We start from the raw sequence: 17,040 nt of genomic DNA, 5'->3' as shown, positions 1-17,040 counted from the left end.
TAGTGGATAACAATTGTAAAAAATGAGTGAAAACAATCCCACGGACAATGCGACGGATTTAAGGTTATGTCAAGGTACGTCTCTTGTGAATATCAATTGATTGTTAGGTTTTCTCTTCTGAAATTACATTATGACGCATTCACATACATTACTAATACAAATACATTTTCCTGGGCGAGACGATGAGGCAACCACAAGCACTTCCACTGGTTCAAGAGGGGAAAATGCACAATATTACCGTGATTACAGAGCACGGAAGCGAGCGGAGCAGGAAAAAGAGACGTTGAATTGAACTAGTGATCCTTCTACGACTGCTAATTCTTCTACAATTAACGTCGCAGGTTGCGAAGTTTAACTTCTTCTGCGCGGAGGGACTTCACGCACTATTTTTTTTTTCTTCATCTTTTAAAAAAAGGAAGGGGAAAAAAAGCAGTGCTTTACTTGTGGAAATAAAAAACATCTTATAAGTTGAAGCAAACATTTTTCCTCCCAGTAGATTTTTTTTTCCGAATGTAATTTTATACTTTGAGATGGTTAACATTTTAAATGTAATTTAGTTGCTCACACAATTTTACAATCATTTGAGTTTCATCACTATGTAACGCAAATAAAATGCAATGAAGGAATCGAGATTTTTCTTACATTAACGGACAATTCTTAAAACGTCTACTAAATACCATCATTAACCAGCAAACAATATCCTTCTCTGCATCTCAACATAGTACGCGGGTGTAACACCTGTCCATTAGGTAGCTATCGTAGACAGAAGACAGCAGAATTGTGCCGGCTATAGCGTTAATGAACAAACCTCTTTGAAATCATTTTCAGCTTTAAGACAGAAGCTGACACACGAGTGATAGTGAGAAAAAGGATTCTATCCAGGAGGATTTCGACGTGTCCTTTGAATTGTCACAGAAAGAATGGTCGAGGACGTCAGAAGAGCTAAATGATCGTTTTCTAAACTTTATTAGGGAGAATTTCTCCAAGATGAAGCGCAGATCGCCTTCAAACAATTAATTTAGAAAAGCGCAAAAATAATATTCGGAAATTGCAAAAAGTAACATACAAGATGGAGCTCCTAAAGTGGGGTCATCGTACAGCGTCCGATCGTTGTTTGTACTCCAGAAGGGACAGAAAAATCTCTTAAAGCACATATTAATCCAAACTGGTGTCAAAGGTATTAGAAGAATTAAAGAAGGTAGAGTAGTAATCAAAGTGGTATCCAAAAGAGACGCGAAAATAATTAAAGATGAAATCGTAGAAAAACATATCACATAAGATTACTTTAATTTTATTTAATTTACATTTTTTTCTTCTTTTTTTTTAGACTTATAATTTTTTAATCGTGAAGATAATTTTTTTGTAACCAATGTTAAAGATATTCATTAAAATTTTTTGTTCAAAGTTATTGCATTTTTTCAGCTTAGAAATCCGTAGCAATTAAAACTCATTGTCATGACAAATCATTAAAAAGAATTTTTTTTTAATTAGCAAAACAGCTTTCATTTTTTCTCACTTTTCGTTTTGGAATATTAAAAAAAACTATTATTACTTTTTGTCGTTCTGTCTGATCAGAAGTTACAATAGGCCAAATATTCAAAATTAAATTCTTTTCAAAATATAGCTTTTTTTTTAAATGCCCTGTCCATCTTGGAGTAAAGCTGATAAAAAAATCTATGTGCCGATAGTATTTCCATCATTCAATATGCAGTTTCATACAACTTGTTACAAAATTTAGTTAATGAAAATATATTTTATAATATGCAGTTACATTTAATTGATTAATTAAAAATGTGCTTTCATTGCTTTTTCCGAACTTTACATTTCTTTTCCTTTTGCTTTCAGATCATTCTGCATCCATAAGTATTTCCATCATTCATTCAACAGAGAAACATTCTCAAAAATTTCAATTCAAGTGAAAGTGTAGTAAGTGTGTTTTGCTACACACAAATAACACAAAGTGGAAGAATATCTATCTCAATGAGCAACAACTTACTTACGCTTGATGTTCATGATGATGAAAAACCTTTTTCTTCTAAAGTATGCACTAAGCGTTTTTGGCAGAGGCAAGATTTGGATGCTCACAGACATGTTCATACTAGTGAGAAACCTTATTCTTGTAGTATATGTAATAAGAATTTTTCAAGTAAGGGTAATCTGACTTCGCACAGCCGTGTTCATACTGGTGAGAAACCTTATTCTTGTAGTATATGTAATAAGAGTTTTTCACGTCGTGATCATCTTATTCGGCACGGCCGTGTTCATACTGGTGAAAAGCCTTTTTCATGTAGTATATGTAATAAGACTTTTTCACATAGTAATCTGATTATGCACAGCCGTGTTCATACTGGTGAGAAACCTTTTTCTTGTAGTATATGTAATAAGAGTTTTTCACGTAATACTCATCTGACTACGCACAAGCTTGTTCATACTGGTGAGAAACCTTATTCTTGTAGTATATGTAATAAGACTTTTTCTCAGAATTGCCACCTTAATGCACACATGCGCTTTCATACTGGGGAGAAACCTTATTCTTGTGACTTATGTAATAGGAGTTTTTTACGTCGTTCTAGTCTGATTCGGCACAACCGTGTTCATACTGTTGAAAAGCCTTTTTCTTGTAGTATATGTAATAAGACTTTTTCACATCATAGTGATCTGATTAGGCACAGCCGTGTTCATACTGGTGAGAAACTTTTTTCTTGCAGTTTATGTAATAGGACTTTTTATTATCATAGTGATCTGATTAGGCACAGCCGTGTTCATACTGGGGAGAAACCTTTTTCTTGTAGTATATGTAATAAGACTTATTCACATCATGGTGATCTGATTAAGCACAGTCGCTCTCATACTGGTGAGAAACCTTATTCTTGTAGTATATGTAATAAAACTTTTTCACATCGTTATGATCTAATTAAGCACAGCTATGTTCATACTGGGAAGAAACTTTTTTCTTGTAGTATATGTAATAAGACTTTTTCACACAAACACTCTCTGACTAGGCATAGCCATACTCATACTGTAGAGAAATCTAATTCTTAAAGTACATGTAATAAAAGTTTCTCTCATAATAGTTGGCTAAACGCAAACATTTTCATACAGGTGAAAAACCTCTTTTTTGTAGCTTATGTAATAAATTTGTTTCACAGTACTGCCATCGGACTGAGCAAATATTTATGTAAGTTTGCCAATCTGTTTTTTTCTGTTATTACTACCACTGTTATTATAATTTTACACCTATTTTTTTCCTCAAAATATTGTACCATTTTACGCTATTAATATTGATTTATTTATAAAATTGATTTTTTTTACCTAATAATTTTAAGTACATTTTTGAAACTTTCCTAATGTGGTAATGTATTAAATTTAAAAAAAATATTTTAACATAGCATATTCTTTGAATTTGTGTGTGCTTTTTTTATGGNTAATGACTTAGTATTTACTAAAAAGATGTAATTTTTTTTTCAAAGAAAAAGATGTTATATGGATTTGAATGATTGTTTTGAATTCTTAGAATTTTGTGCATTTGCAATGTACCGAAGTTAGTAGCGAGCGAAGCGAGCTTGGTTTGCGGAGCAAATCATATAAGATTGCGGAGCAATTTTCGGGGGTTGGCGAGCGTTAGCGAGCAGGGGGCGCAGCCCACTAGTTTTTGAAATTTTCCTAATGTGGTAAGAAATTAAATTAAAAATTTTTTTTTTAACATAACATATTCTTTGAATTTGTGTGTGTGCTTTTTTTATGGTTCTTGTAATAAATGCAATATTTTTTTCATATTACAGTTGTTTAGTTGATTAGGCAAACAAAAAGTAAGTTTTTGTGTCTTTGTTGATTAAACTTGTCTACTTACCTAAAAAATCAAGTTCAAGCAGGCGAATTTGGAGAATATTTCGTGGCTGCTCGAATCATTGAAATTTCTCTAAAGTAAGATATTTTGCGTAATGCATATTTCTTTAAAAGTTGGCACATTTATCCAATTTAAACAAAAACAAAGTATTACCGGTAAGTTGGTTTAAGGTATAAGTTGGCTAAAGAATGATAGATTGTTTTGAAAATAGATGGACTTAAAGTATACAAACATTCCTAAATATCCAATAAATTTTCGACAAAAGTCGTAAATATTAGATAATCCGTATTTAGAAAAATTCAAATGATTCGAGTGACCTCTAAATATTCTTCAATTTTACTGAAACTTTTTGAACTTGATTTTTTAGGTAAGTAGTAACCTAACTAATAAAACTTCTAACTAATAAATAAATAAAAAATATGTGCCCCTTCAAAAACTTCTTTCACACTACAGCTTGCTAAGGAGAACATTTTTGATCCAAAAAACATAATAAATAAATACATTACAGTTATGTTAGCAATAAAAATTTCCAGTGTTTTTCTGCTTTTAAATTTTATCTTGTGAAATTTTTGGTAATTTGTTAAATATGTCTTTGAGAATTATACAAAAGAGAGAGAATTACACTTTAATTTGAAAATATTACCTTTGAATAAAGTAGGGTTTGTAACCACATTTACACCAGGCTATGGGACGAAATTAGGACATTTTACTCCAGAGGCTAGTTGTAACATTTTTAACTAAAGCCATTTTTTTTTCAAAATTTTTCAAGTTTAAAAAGATTTTTAAAAATACTTAATATCAATGATGTTAGACATTTCTTTTCAAGCATTTTTCGAAGTATGGTAAACATTACACGGTTCATTTCTGATAGGAAAAAAAAAATTAAGAAACAAACTTGAAAATTTTAAGAAACAAACTAGAAACAAATCAAGCAATTTTCTCAACATTATAAAACATTCATAACAATTCCAACTTTTTAATATAAAAATAAGAAAATGGGGTGCATTTTCGAAGGAAAAGTGTTGAACGAATTTACAGTTGTAATACCTATCAAAAAATTTCAATTTTCTTACAGACAATTTTTAAATCACCACTTACTTATGCTATGTGGCCGTTATCGACGTTAATGTTGTCCTAAAACCTAAGTCCCTCAATTTTAAACGTTCTACTCAAGCAAAAATACGTAAAATAATTTTGTTTGAAATAACTATGTGCAGCATTTGTTTAAACAAAAATTTTAAATTAAAACAAATAAAATAAGAAATTATTCATTTAGCTTACGCACGTGTATTTATAAAGTTACTACTTTAATTATAATATTTTAAAAGATTTCAATTTCTGATAAATAGAATTCTTAAGTGTTTTGTTNTTAACGTTCTACTCAAGCAAAAATGCGTAAAATAATTTTGTTTAAAATAACTATGTGCAGCATTTGTTTAAACAAAAAATTTTAAATTAAAACAAATAAAATAAGAAATTATTCATTTAGCTTACGCACGTGTATTTATAAAGTTACTACTTTAATTATAATATTTTAAAAGATTTCAATTTCTGATAAATAGAATTCTTAAGTGTTTTGTTATTAAAGATGCAAACTGTTTTAGGTAAAAGTATTAATCCACATTTGTGTTTTGAAAGTAGAAGCAAATTTTGATTTCAATTTTTTTTTCCTAAACAATATGCTAGAATATTTTCTTAATTTAAAAAATGTAAAATATTTAACAAAACTTGCCCCTCTTTCATTGCTTAAGGATAAAGAAAGATTTTTTTTTAATAATAAATATTTAAAATAATCTTATCTTAGCATGACTAATGAAACTGGAAGGAAAAAAAGAAGAATTTTCTAGCATTTTTTTAAATTTTTATGTCAGATATTGTGGTTAAATTAAGAATCAGCTTCATTTACCAAAGAAACAAAGGGCCTTTTTTTTTTAAAAAAAAAGGAAAAAAAATTTATTATGGCTTGTTAGTGCTCTTGGCAGAGTATCCGCGCACTTGGAAAGTCAACAAAATTGAACAAAATTTGTCATGATTTGAACTATTTTCTAAAAAAAATCATGGAAAGTCATGGATTTAGGTCGCCAAAAAATTTAATTTTTAAAATGGAATCCCCCTCCCAATTTCATGGCGTTCGGAATATCCGAATTTGTAGCAAAATCCCTACTCAGAGTCTTATTTTATAAAAATATAAAATTTTCTTATCCTGTTCTCTAAAAATTATGGTGTTCTTTCAAGAAATGATAGAAAAAACATCATTTCTAGAACGAAATATCTTTTAAACTTCTGTGATTTCAGAATTATTATTTTTTTTTATTTTATTTTATCAATTTAAAATTCTAGCTGAAGCAAGCCAGTCATTGGCAATTTTTTTTAAAAATTTCGAAATGAGAACAGAAGTATCAGGAGTGTTTCTTTCCTTTCTTATGAACAAGAAAAGTATCTTTAGAATAGAATTCTGCAGAAAGAAAAAAAATTTTTTTTTGCTCAGCTATTTTATTGCTTCAACTCTTTCGTTACTTTATTTTTTTAAGATCAATAAATATGAAGATACAAAGTATAACAGTTTTGGTTATACTTATCATTTTAACTAATGTTATTATAATGCTTTTTAATTTTATTATTCAGTTTTTGTCAGAGAAAATAGTAACTTCGTTAAATCATGAAAAGTTCTTGGAATTAGTCATGAATCTGACAGTCTAAAATGTAGCAGATAGCCTGTCTGGAGTTGTTTGTTTTATATATTCAAATAGATAACATTGAAATGAAATTAATATATTTTATAAACAAATAATTATATAATTTAAATGAAACAATTTTACAATTATAAATAATTAGGAGAAAACTTACAAGGATACAAACACTAATGCAGTGTTTTTTANTTTGTTAAATTAAGATTCAGCTTCATTTACCAAAGAGAGAAGGGGCCTTTTTAGAAAAATTTAGAATTTATTATGGCTTGTTAGTGCTCTTGACAGAGTATCCGCGCACCTGGAAAGTCAACAAAATTGAACAAAATTTGTCATGATTTGAACTATTTTCTAAAAAAAATCATGGAAAGTCATGGATTCAGGTCGCCAAAAAATTTAATTTTTAAAATGGAATCCCCCTCCCAATTTCATGGCGTTCGGAATATCCGAATTTGTAACAAAATCCTTGCTCAGAGTCTTATTTTATTAAAATATAAAAAGTTTTTATCATGTTCAATAAAAATTATGGTGTTCTTTCAAAAAATGAAAGAAAAAACATCATTTCTAGAGTGAATCTTTTAAACTTCTGTGATTTCAGAATTATTTATTTATTTTATTTTATCAATTTAAAATTCTAGCTGAAGCAAGCCAGTCATTGGCAATTTTTTTTTTAAATTCGGAAATGAGAACAGAAGAATCAGGAGTATTTCTTTTCTTTCTGATGAATAAGAAAAGAATCTTTAGAATACAATTCTGCAAAAAGAAAAAATTTTTTTTTTTGCTCAGCTATTTTATTGCTTCAACTCATTCTTTACTCTATTTTCTTAAATTTGAAATCAATAAATATGAAGATGCGGAGTATAACAGTTTTGGTTATACCTATTATTTTAACTAATGTTATTATAATGCTTTTTAAATTTATTATTCTGTTTTTGTCAGAGAAAATAGTAACTTCGTTAAGTCATGAAAAGTTCTTGGAATTAGTCATGAATCTGATAATCTAAAATGTAGCAGATACCCTGTCTGGAGTTGTTTGTTTTATATATTCAAATAGATAACATTGAAATGAAATCAATATATTTTATAAACAAATAATTATATAATTTAAATGAAGCAATTTTACAATTATAAATAATTAGGAGAAAACTTACAAGGATACAAACACTAATGCATTGTTTCTTATTGTTTTTGATATAATGGACCCCTTTTAAGATTTTTTAAGAAGTCACGGACCACCCCCCTATGAAAAAAATAATTGTTAAAGATATCAATTATTAGAAAACATTTAATTTTATTATTTTAATAGTACGTATAAAAAATTTTTAAAATTAAAATTTTTAATGTGAAGGTTGCTGCTGCTTTTCCTTAATTAATAAATTGAATTGGGGGATGGTTTTCGACAAAGCAACGTACATATCATGTTCGACATTCAATCGATTTGGATGTTATGTTTTTACTGTCACAAGTGCGGAAAATTCCTCTTTGCAAAGATACATTTTAGCAAACGGAATTATAGCTACCATAGCTCGCTTTACAAGCAATGGGTAGGCTTCCAAACGTTTTTAAAAATTAGGAGTTGTCAGCGGACCCCCAAAATATAACTCATGGACCCCTTAGGGGTTCATGAACCACAGGTTAAGAAACCCTGCACTAATGTGATTTCTGTATTGTTTAATTTTAACTAATTCTTTTATATAAAAAATTTTTAAAAAAGTTTTTTTTTTTCCAATTTAAATTGAATTTGTGTGCCACACAAAATGCCACCTCTGGTTTAAAGTAACTTTATTTTTTTATATGTCAAATATAGCACACAGGAATCTGAATTATTTATAGTGTTAAAAGTCATGCTTCTCTATTTAGATATTACCTTAAATTTTACATTACATTATGGGAAAGTACCAATTTTATTTGAAATTACGCTTGATGAAATCTTGAAATTTAAAGAATAACAATACTNTATATAGTGTTAAAAGTCTTGTTTCTCTATTTAGATATTACCTTAAATTTTACATTACATTATGGGAAAGTACCAATTTTATTTGAAATTACGCTTGATGAAATCTTGAAATTTAAAGAATAACAATACTGGATATATTAGATAAAAAATTATTTTTGGAAAAATGTTAAGAAATATATACAGAAAAGTTCTTTTTGTTGAGATTCATACACACTTCAAAGAATCTGTATTTCTTTTTTAACTTTTATGTATTCAAAGAACCTTTATGTATTTATTTATGCATTATGTAACTTTTATGTATTTTTCATGTTAAGCGATTCATATCTGCGATGATTGAATCAGCTTAAATAAAAACATTCGAAAAGAAATAAGTTCCGGTTGAAAAAGTTTAAGCGGATCATTACGTCTTCAAGCGAAAATAAGCTCCGCCTTCAGATAAGGTGAATACAATCTTTGCAACAACGCCCCCTATAGCTCGTTGCGATCGTCAATAATGTAGGTGGGTAGAAATAGGCAACTAAATACTGGGTATCATTTTCGACTCTTGAACAAAAATTATAAAAAGAGCATTTTTAAGAAATATTTATACAGTTTATTTGTATGAATATTATCTTATTCTGATTAAGGGGCGGTCCTACTTGGTGCTGTCTCTCCTATTGTGCTATATGTCCTCTTCTACTTGACGAAGGTTTATAAGCGTATTTTAATCACACAAGCCTGAAAATGTATGTAATTGCAATAACCAATTATCTTATTCTAATGTCTTTATTTTCATCATACTAAAAGAGAGCCTAATTAGAAATTGTGTGAAGAAAAAAGAGCAATTGATATAAGGAAAAAATCTTCGTCATTAAGCAATAGTGAGTATTCATGTTGTGTATGATTCAGTACATTAAAAATTGAGTTTACGAATTTTTTCGGTATTACTTTGCAATGAGATATCTCTCTTGTTTTGCAAACTTTTTGTTATTTTGAAGAAAATATGGAAAATGACCTAAAAGCGACATTTTCGGAAATGTTTTCTAATCATGATCTACACCAAAATCATGAGAAACTAAAAATAACTTCATAAAAAGGTCCTACCAATTGGAAAGGTTCAATAATTGGTAGTCACACCAGGGCAAACAACTATAAGATTTTTTTGTCTAATAAAAGTAAGAAAATGGAAGATTTCAAATGTACAATAAGAGCCCTTGCCTCTCAGTGGAGTGGTTTTAGTTCAAATCCCAATATGACTGGTTGATACGAATTCCGCTTCTGCCTGAGAATAATGACGTAAAATTTTCTCAGTGATAGACATATCATGGGTAAGAGTCCCTTTGCCTAAAATTAACCATGGGAGGTTTTCCTCTTTATACGCAAATGTTGGTTAGTTCTACTATAAAGTCCACCAGGAAGGCACATTTGTTACAATACTTGATCCAAAAATTCTGGTGCCTTCTTGATTAGTTTTAAAATTACAAGGCTATAGATGTGAACATTGGTAGTTGTAAACTCAAAATTAGATTGGCTGTTTAGCAACGGTTATAAAATATAATATATTATGAAGTATGATCTCTTAAAAAGTTAATCATTGCAATACGTGCAGAACAGTATTCGAAATTGGGTTTTTGACATGACAGGTTGAAAACCAGTCGAAATCTTCATAAACTGCCAAAACCATGGGACAAGCCTATTTTTTGTCATTGGGGACATTTTATTAGATAGTAAATCACACACAATACTTGCATTACATATACTACTATAATTATGATTTTATATAGCTTAGATTAATTGGTAAGCTATTGAATGTTTTTTTCTAAATCACGGCCCGCTTAATATTTTATGATCAAAATTACAATTATTCAGTTTATATTTTAGGTAATAATTAAGAGTTCTTAATTATTATCAACTTAATTATTTACTGGTTTTATTAAAATTCTGGTTTTTTTTTTTTTTTTTTTTTGCATTTTAGAAAATTTCCTAAAATTAAGTAAGTTTCGTAAAAAAATGCTTATTGAATTAGAATTTTCATATAGATTATTGCTTATATATTTAAAAAACTATTACTGATACATAATGAAGCCTACCTTATTTATAGACATCAGTTCAAATCTTTTTTTTGCTCGAAAATTTTCAGTTTATTTTTATTCAGAATTCTTTCGAATTAATTAAAAATCTTTTTATCATTGATGGATTAAATGCTTATTAATATTCAAAATTATGAGTAAGCATAATATATAGCATTTTAAATATGTTTCATGTCAATTATAAGTGGAAAATATTGCAGTTTTTCTATTTTGATGACTATAAAAAACCGAAAAATTTCCTATGTGTAAAATATTTCTTACATTATACAGTGTTTTCATTACAGAAAAAAAATGAGAGAGAATTTCTCACCCTTTCTCAAAAACAGGGTGAGATCTCAAAAAGTTAAGTGAGATTTCTAATAATTTAAAAACGCGAATAGACTTGGAAAAAAAATATTTCTTTAATTATAATACATTTTTAACATCTTCTAATTTTTAAAGCATTGAATATTTTTGCTGCATCATCGTATGGAAAACGTTCTATATCTACTTTTTCATCAGCTTTTCTCATTTGGTTGTTCAAATGTTTATCAGTCATTTGTATAAGATATTTTGTCTTAATTCGGTTTTGAGTGCCAAATGACCTTGCTGAACAATTCGGAATCACTAAGTAAATTTGTAGCATTGAAAAAAGTTTAAACGTCTTACATGAAGAAATCTTACCTTCCGTGAAGACATGATTGCAGAAAAAGGTGTTCTGTCATCCCGGGGGGGAGGGGGGGGGGCATTGTGTTATGCTGTTCGCGCCAGTTCTGAACAATACTGGTAAATAGGGAAGCTAGATAACAGGGATCTATGTTGAAAATAATGGAAGATCAAGGAAGAAAAGTGAAACAGATTTTCTTCAAAATGGCCGAAGACAAATTTTTTTTCAAAAATTCAAGCATTTTGAAATTGATTAATAGAGTGCGCGAACGTCTCGCTTTAATAATTTTTTAATGCGAGAAAAGAAAAAAATAAGCAAGATTCTCGCGCTGTAGTGAAAATACTGCATTATACAACAATTATCATGAACAATTATCATTTCCTATAAGATCTGGATTTTTTCTTCAGCTATGAGTATAGCTATAGAGAAAATTAGACAAATTTCATACTGGCCAGTAGCTAGTTGTAGCATTTTAAACTGTAGCAACTTTTTAAAACATGTCGTTAATTTTTCAAAAATTAAACATTTTAGGTAAATCTTAATGTAAAGCTTTCTTTTTAAGCATTTCCAAAAATGATGAACCATCCAAAGCTTATTCCTAAAAATGCATCCTTTTAAGAAACGAGGTATAAATAATATAATTTTCCTTCCTACTGTATTTAAAAGCAATAATAATTAAATGCAAACAGGAAGCATTTTTGACATCCAAAGTGACAACTTATAGCTAATACTTAAATCTCCACATCGCCAGCATTGACTGTTTATTTTACTCTGTACAAAAATGTATTGTACCTATTGACTTAATTTGTATTCATTTTTAAGATTACAAAAAAAAAAAAAAAAGAATTTTGAAATTTTAATATGCAATAAATTTTATGAACATTTATAATTTTCAATATTTTTCTCCATGTTGCTGTTAATGTTTGTTTGTGTTGCTCTGAGTTTCGCAGCGCTAAAGTTGTTAGCCAGGAATAGGTGATCTTAAGATTTGTTTCTACTGCCGGCCACAGAGAAAGCAAGGCATTTTCATTATCATATAGGACTATAATAAATACTGGGCATTTTTTACAAACAAATAAAACAAACAAATATAACTTTATTGAGAACAAAAACACATAAATACAAAGAATATATATTCGTCGTCAAGAGGAAAATCCTGTCCAGGCGACAAAGAAAAGTAATACAACAAATTTAAAATAGAAATTTAAAAAAAAAAGAAAAATACAATCATAAATTGCTCATCATAAGACGTCATATATTGTTGAACACTGTAATAATAGAAAACAAAAAAAAATGCATGAAACTATATATAAAAAAAATAATAAATAAATAAATAAAAAAAGAATAACAAAGGTAACATAAGAAATTCATTTGGATTGGCACAAGACTGGTATAAAAAATCAAATGCTTCCTTTAAAGTGAAAAATAGAGATCTAAATCGTCAATGTTCATCACAAATTGAAATAAAGCACGCTTAAAAGAAGAATATATTTTGATGTTTTGCAACTGAAATGGTAATTTATTATATAATTTAGGTGCTAAGTAAAAAAACTGTTTTCGTGAAATTTCTTTTGTAAAGAAGGGAATCTCATACATTTCAGTTGGTCTCCTTTCAGACACATTAGTTTTTAATTTGCATATTAATTTATTGTTGTGTAAATAGAGTAAAATACGAAAAAATACATTATGGCGAAATGGTAATAGGTTAATTCTTGTATATATATTGGTAGTAGTTACACTTGAATTATTTATATTTAGAGAATTAATAATCTTGAAGCATTTATTCTGAACTGAGATTAAGGGAAGTAAATTAGTTTTATATTCACCGCCATATATTATCGCACCATAATTAATTAAAGAATAAAACCAGGAGTAATAGAGTGCTTTCACAAAATTAAAATGAATTTTATTCTTAAGGTGATAAAATTTAACTAAAACGAAACGCAATTTTTTAACTAAATTGTTAATATGTGTTTTCCATTTTAAATTAGAATCGATATATAGTCCTAAATATTTGATATTGTTTACAGATTGTAGAATATAGCATTGACAATTTTCATTAGTACTTTTGCAGGAGAGAGAGTGAAATTTTAAATTTAAGTTAAATTCTGATTTTCTTAAACTGAAATAAATATATTTAGTTTTATTTAGATTTAAATTTAAGTCATTTATTGTAAACCATTTTGAAATTATGCGTAAATCAGATTGAATTTGAAAAATTAGTTGATTTAAATCAGTGCAAGAATACAAAATTACGGAATCATCAGCATACGTTATTATCTTACCAAAAAGTTTGAGTTGACAAAAGTCATTGATGAATATAATAAACAATAAGGGTCCTAGAATAGATCCTTGAGGAACACCACGGTTTGAAAAAATATAATTACTAAAATTACTTCGGATTTTAACTCTATGTTCTCTGTTTGAAAGATATGAAACAAACCAATTTAACATAATTCCTCTGAAACCAGCAAATTCTAATTTTTTAATTAAAAGATTGTGATTGACATTATCGAAAGCTTTTGATATATCAAGAAATATAGCTACTGTTATCTTATTTTCAGCAATACTATTATGAATAAATTTTGAAAATTCCAAAAGAGCTTTTTCTGTACTTTTGCCTTTAATAAATCCATGTTGATTAACAGAGAAAAAATTTGTATGTTTTAAATAATTGTACATTTTATCAGCTAGAGCTTTTTCAATGATTTTGGAAAAAACAGGTAATATTGAAATTGGTCTATAGTTTGATAGGCAGTTTTTATCGCCGGTTTTAAAAATAGGAGTTATGGTTGCTCTTTTTAAAGAAGTTGGAAATATGGATGACTTGATTGAGGTATTGATGAAATTAGTTATAAAATTTATATTATTGAGAGCAAATAGTTTAATTAATTTTACATTAATACCGTCATAGTCAAAGGAGTTTTTATTAGAAAGAGAATTTATTAAGTGAAGTACTTCACAATCATTCAATTCTAGGAAAACAAACGAGGTTAAACTTGGTGAAATATATATTTGCAAACTGTTTAAATTTGGGTTTGAGGTATTGTAGGCATTTGCAAATGATTTATTGAATTGATCAGAAGATTCATAGTCGTTTAAAATATCAGGTAAAGTAAGTGATTTGCTCTGATTACCAATAATACCATTTACAAGATCCCATTTTTGTTTATTTGAATCACAATTTAAAAATTTGAATTTGAAATATTCTGATTTTGCTGTTTTAATTAAGTTCTTAAGCTCAGAAACTATAGTGTTGTATGCTGTTTTGTAAATAATATCCCATGGATATTTTCTAGTTTTTTTGAATAGTTTTTCCTTTCTTCGAATTAAAATCAAGATATTATTAGTCATCCAGTTATTTTTGGCTTTTTTGTTTGATTTATGCTTATATTTAAAATTATTTTTTAAATTATTGAGTTTGAAAACAAAACTTCGATATTGTTGATCAAGAGAATCTTGAGGATTGTAATTAAATTTGTAATTTGACAGATAATTATTGAGCTTATTATAGTTGATTGAAATTTTATTTTCAGCTTCCTTAATTTTATTTACCTCATCGTAATGAACACTGCAAAAGGTTGGATAGTGATCGCTTATGTCATTTATGAATATTCCGGATTTGATTGAAAATTTATTTGTTTTTACGAAGACATGATCAATGCAAGTTGATGAGGAATTTACTCTAGTTGGTTTGTCTATGTAATTTTGAAATCCAAATTGGCATAATAAATTAATATATTCATGAGTAATAAAATCATCACTTAGAATATCAATATTTATATCACCCATCAGTATTATATTAGGATATTTAAGCTTAGAGATTATTACTTTAAGTTCAGTATTAAAAAAATCAACAGTAAAATCATGAGATCTATATAAAGATAGAAATAATAAATCTAAAGATTTGCAATAAAGTAATATAGATTCTGCGGAAACAAAATGTATAGCTAACTCTGAAATATCAAGACATTTTTTAATAAAAACACAAACACCTCCAGAGCGATTATTATTTCTGCAATTAAAGAATGAATTATAACCATCTATTGAGTAAAAATTAGTTTCATTTTGGTAAATCCAAATTTCCGACATAATTATGACACTTATATTTTCAATCATGCTAGAAATATGTGAAATAAAATTATCAAAGTTGGCTCTTAAACTTCTAATATTTATATGTAAAATATTAATGTTTAACTTACAGGTTGAGGTAATAAAAAACTTTAAATCGTCCAAATTTTCAATTTTTAGGCAGTCCGGCACAGATAAAAATGTTTCTTCAGTTGGATGGAATATTAAGGTCTTGAGATGATTTCACACGTATAATTTTGGACGATTCATCTTTTCTCAGGAATATTTTACCATCACGAACCCAACAAAACTTGAATCCCTTTTCAGATTTAGCCTTACGTGAAAGATAAAATAGATGCTTCAGTTCGGGAGTCAAATGTTCATTGAAGTAAACAGGCATTTCAGTGAATCTGGAGTTGACTTCGCAGGTTGAACTTTTTATTATGATTTTTTTATTGCTCTGAATTACTTTGATATTCATTCCATTGTAAAACTTAGATGTATTTAAAGCAATTGAAGTATAATATTTGCTTTACCCTTTTAATATCATATCCAGTAATAGTTATTAGTATACAAACAATAACTCCATAACTTATTCTACTGAGAGACATTTGAGTAAAATTATTGTGTTCAGGATTCCCACGGTCCTTAAAAACTACTTAATTTTTATTTTGTATAATAAGGGCCCTTGAGAGTACTTAATTTTGGTTCAAGGTTTTTAAAAGTCCTTAATTTTTTAGCATCACTATAGTTGATAGGAAAAATTTTTTAGTTCAAATTTTTAGTTTTTAGTTCAAAACTAGAATCCATAGCAAAAACTATTTCCTGAATTAATAGAATCTGTGAATTAAATGAATCTGTAAGAATCTGTAAGAGAATTAAATGAATCTGTGTAATATTTCAATGTGTAATAACTGTAAATTTATAGAAAGCATAAATTTTTTTAAAATTCATGATTGTACTAAAAATTTAACAGATTTGTAAGAAACAGGGTTTGAATAATCCCATCCCAGCAAGATTTTTCATCAAAAACCTATGGTTTATTGGGTTTTTGAGGAGAACTTCAAGTTTTCTTTCAAAAATACTTAAATTTTTCCTTACTGAGTACTGAATATAAAAGCATTATTTGCTTCTAACAAGAAAGTCAAATATTTGGTTACTATTTATAATTTGTTTTGTTGCGATGTAAAATTTTTTTAAGGTAAGATTGTTACTCTATTACTTATATTTAAGGAGAAGCATATTGTGACATAAAAATTCAAATCTATTCGACTGAAAGATTCTTAGATTTTAATAATAATTTTACTAAGTAAACATTGCAACTTAATATACTGTTTTTACTTTTTGTTCAGTTTTTAGTTGCTTTGAAAGTAGTTCAAGTTTTGCGTCAAAATGTTTAATTGCATTATGTAAAGTTATTTCCTAAGAACAAGTTTGACTGGAAATAATTTCCAGTTCATCATAAAAGTAAATATAACACATTTGCTGGTCTAGTAGCGAAATTTAAAAACTTGTTGAAATAATTTTTTCAATGTTTTGGCGAATTTCTTTATTTACTCTTTTTTTTTTTTTTTNTTTTTTTTTTTTTTTTTTTTTTTTTTTTTTTTTAATATGCATGAAAAAATTGCAAATTTTAATTTCCGGACTTATTTTTACAATTCAATTTCAATGAAATCATTAAATGGAATGCAGATTAGTTTCATACATTAACTTTTACAATATGAATGGCAACTAATCTTTTAACAATCTGAAAATGTTTTTTT

The 17,040-nt window shown here is 27.8% G+C and overlaps 1 protein-coding gene across 4 annotated transcripts; it reads left to right on the top strand.

The window, feature by feature from the left end:
• Positions 1–2,107: 2,107 nt before the first annotated feature.
• LOC107437055 (zinc finger protein 271) lies at positions 2,108–17,040 on the top strand. 4 transcript variants are annotated; one of them, XM_071186056.1, is made up of 2 exons: positions 2,108–3,178; positions 15,458–17,040. In XM_071186056.1, the coding sequence occupies exon 1, from the start codon at positions 2,329–2,331 to the stop codon at positions 3,040–3,042; it is 714 nt and encodes a 237-aa protein (XP_071042157.1). In that variant the 5' UTR covers positions 2,108–2,328; the 3' UTR covers positions 3,043–3,178; positions 15,458–17,040. The 4 variants fall into 4 exon arrangements, 1 of the variants encoding a protein (XP_071042157.1); XR_011637855.1 differs by lacking the exon at positions 2,108–3,178 and adding an exon at positions 8,544–9,216; XR_011637853.1 differs by lacking the exon at positions 2,108–3,178 and adding an exon at positions 8,544–9,351.

The sequence above is a fragment of the Parasteatoda tepidariorum genome, chromosome 10, assembly GCF_043381705.1.
Source record: "Parasteatoda tepidariorum isolate YZ-2023 chromosome 10, CAS_Ptep_4.0, whole genome shotgun sequence".
In the NCBI taxonomy this organism is placed as follows: domain Eukaryota; kingdom Metazoa; phylum Arthropoda; class Arachnida; order Araneae; family Theridiidae; genus Parasteatoda; species Parasteatoda tepidariorum.
The sequence above is the reverse complement of the archived record's forward strand: the minus strand, read 5'-3'. Positions and strand labels throughout refer to the sequence as shown.

Excerpts from the sequence above, each read along its gene's own strand:
- LOC107437055 (XM_071186056.1), top strand. The coding sequence starts at position 2,329 with ATGCACAGCCGTGTTCATACTGGTGAGAAACCTTTTTCTTGTAGTATA.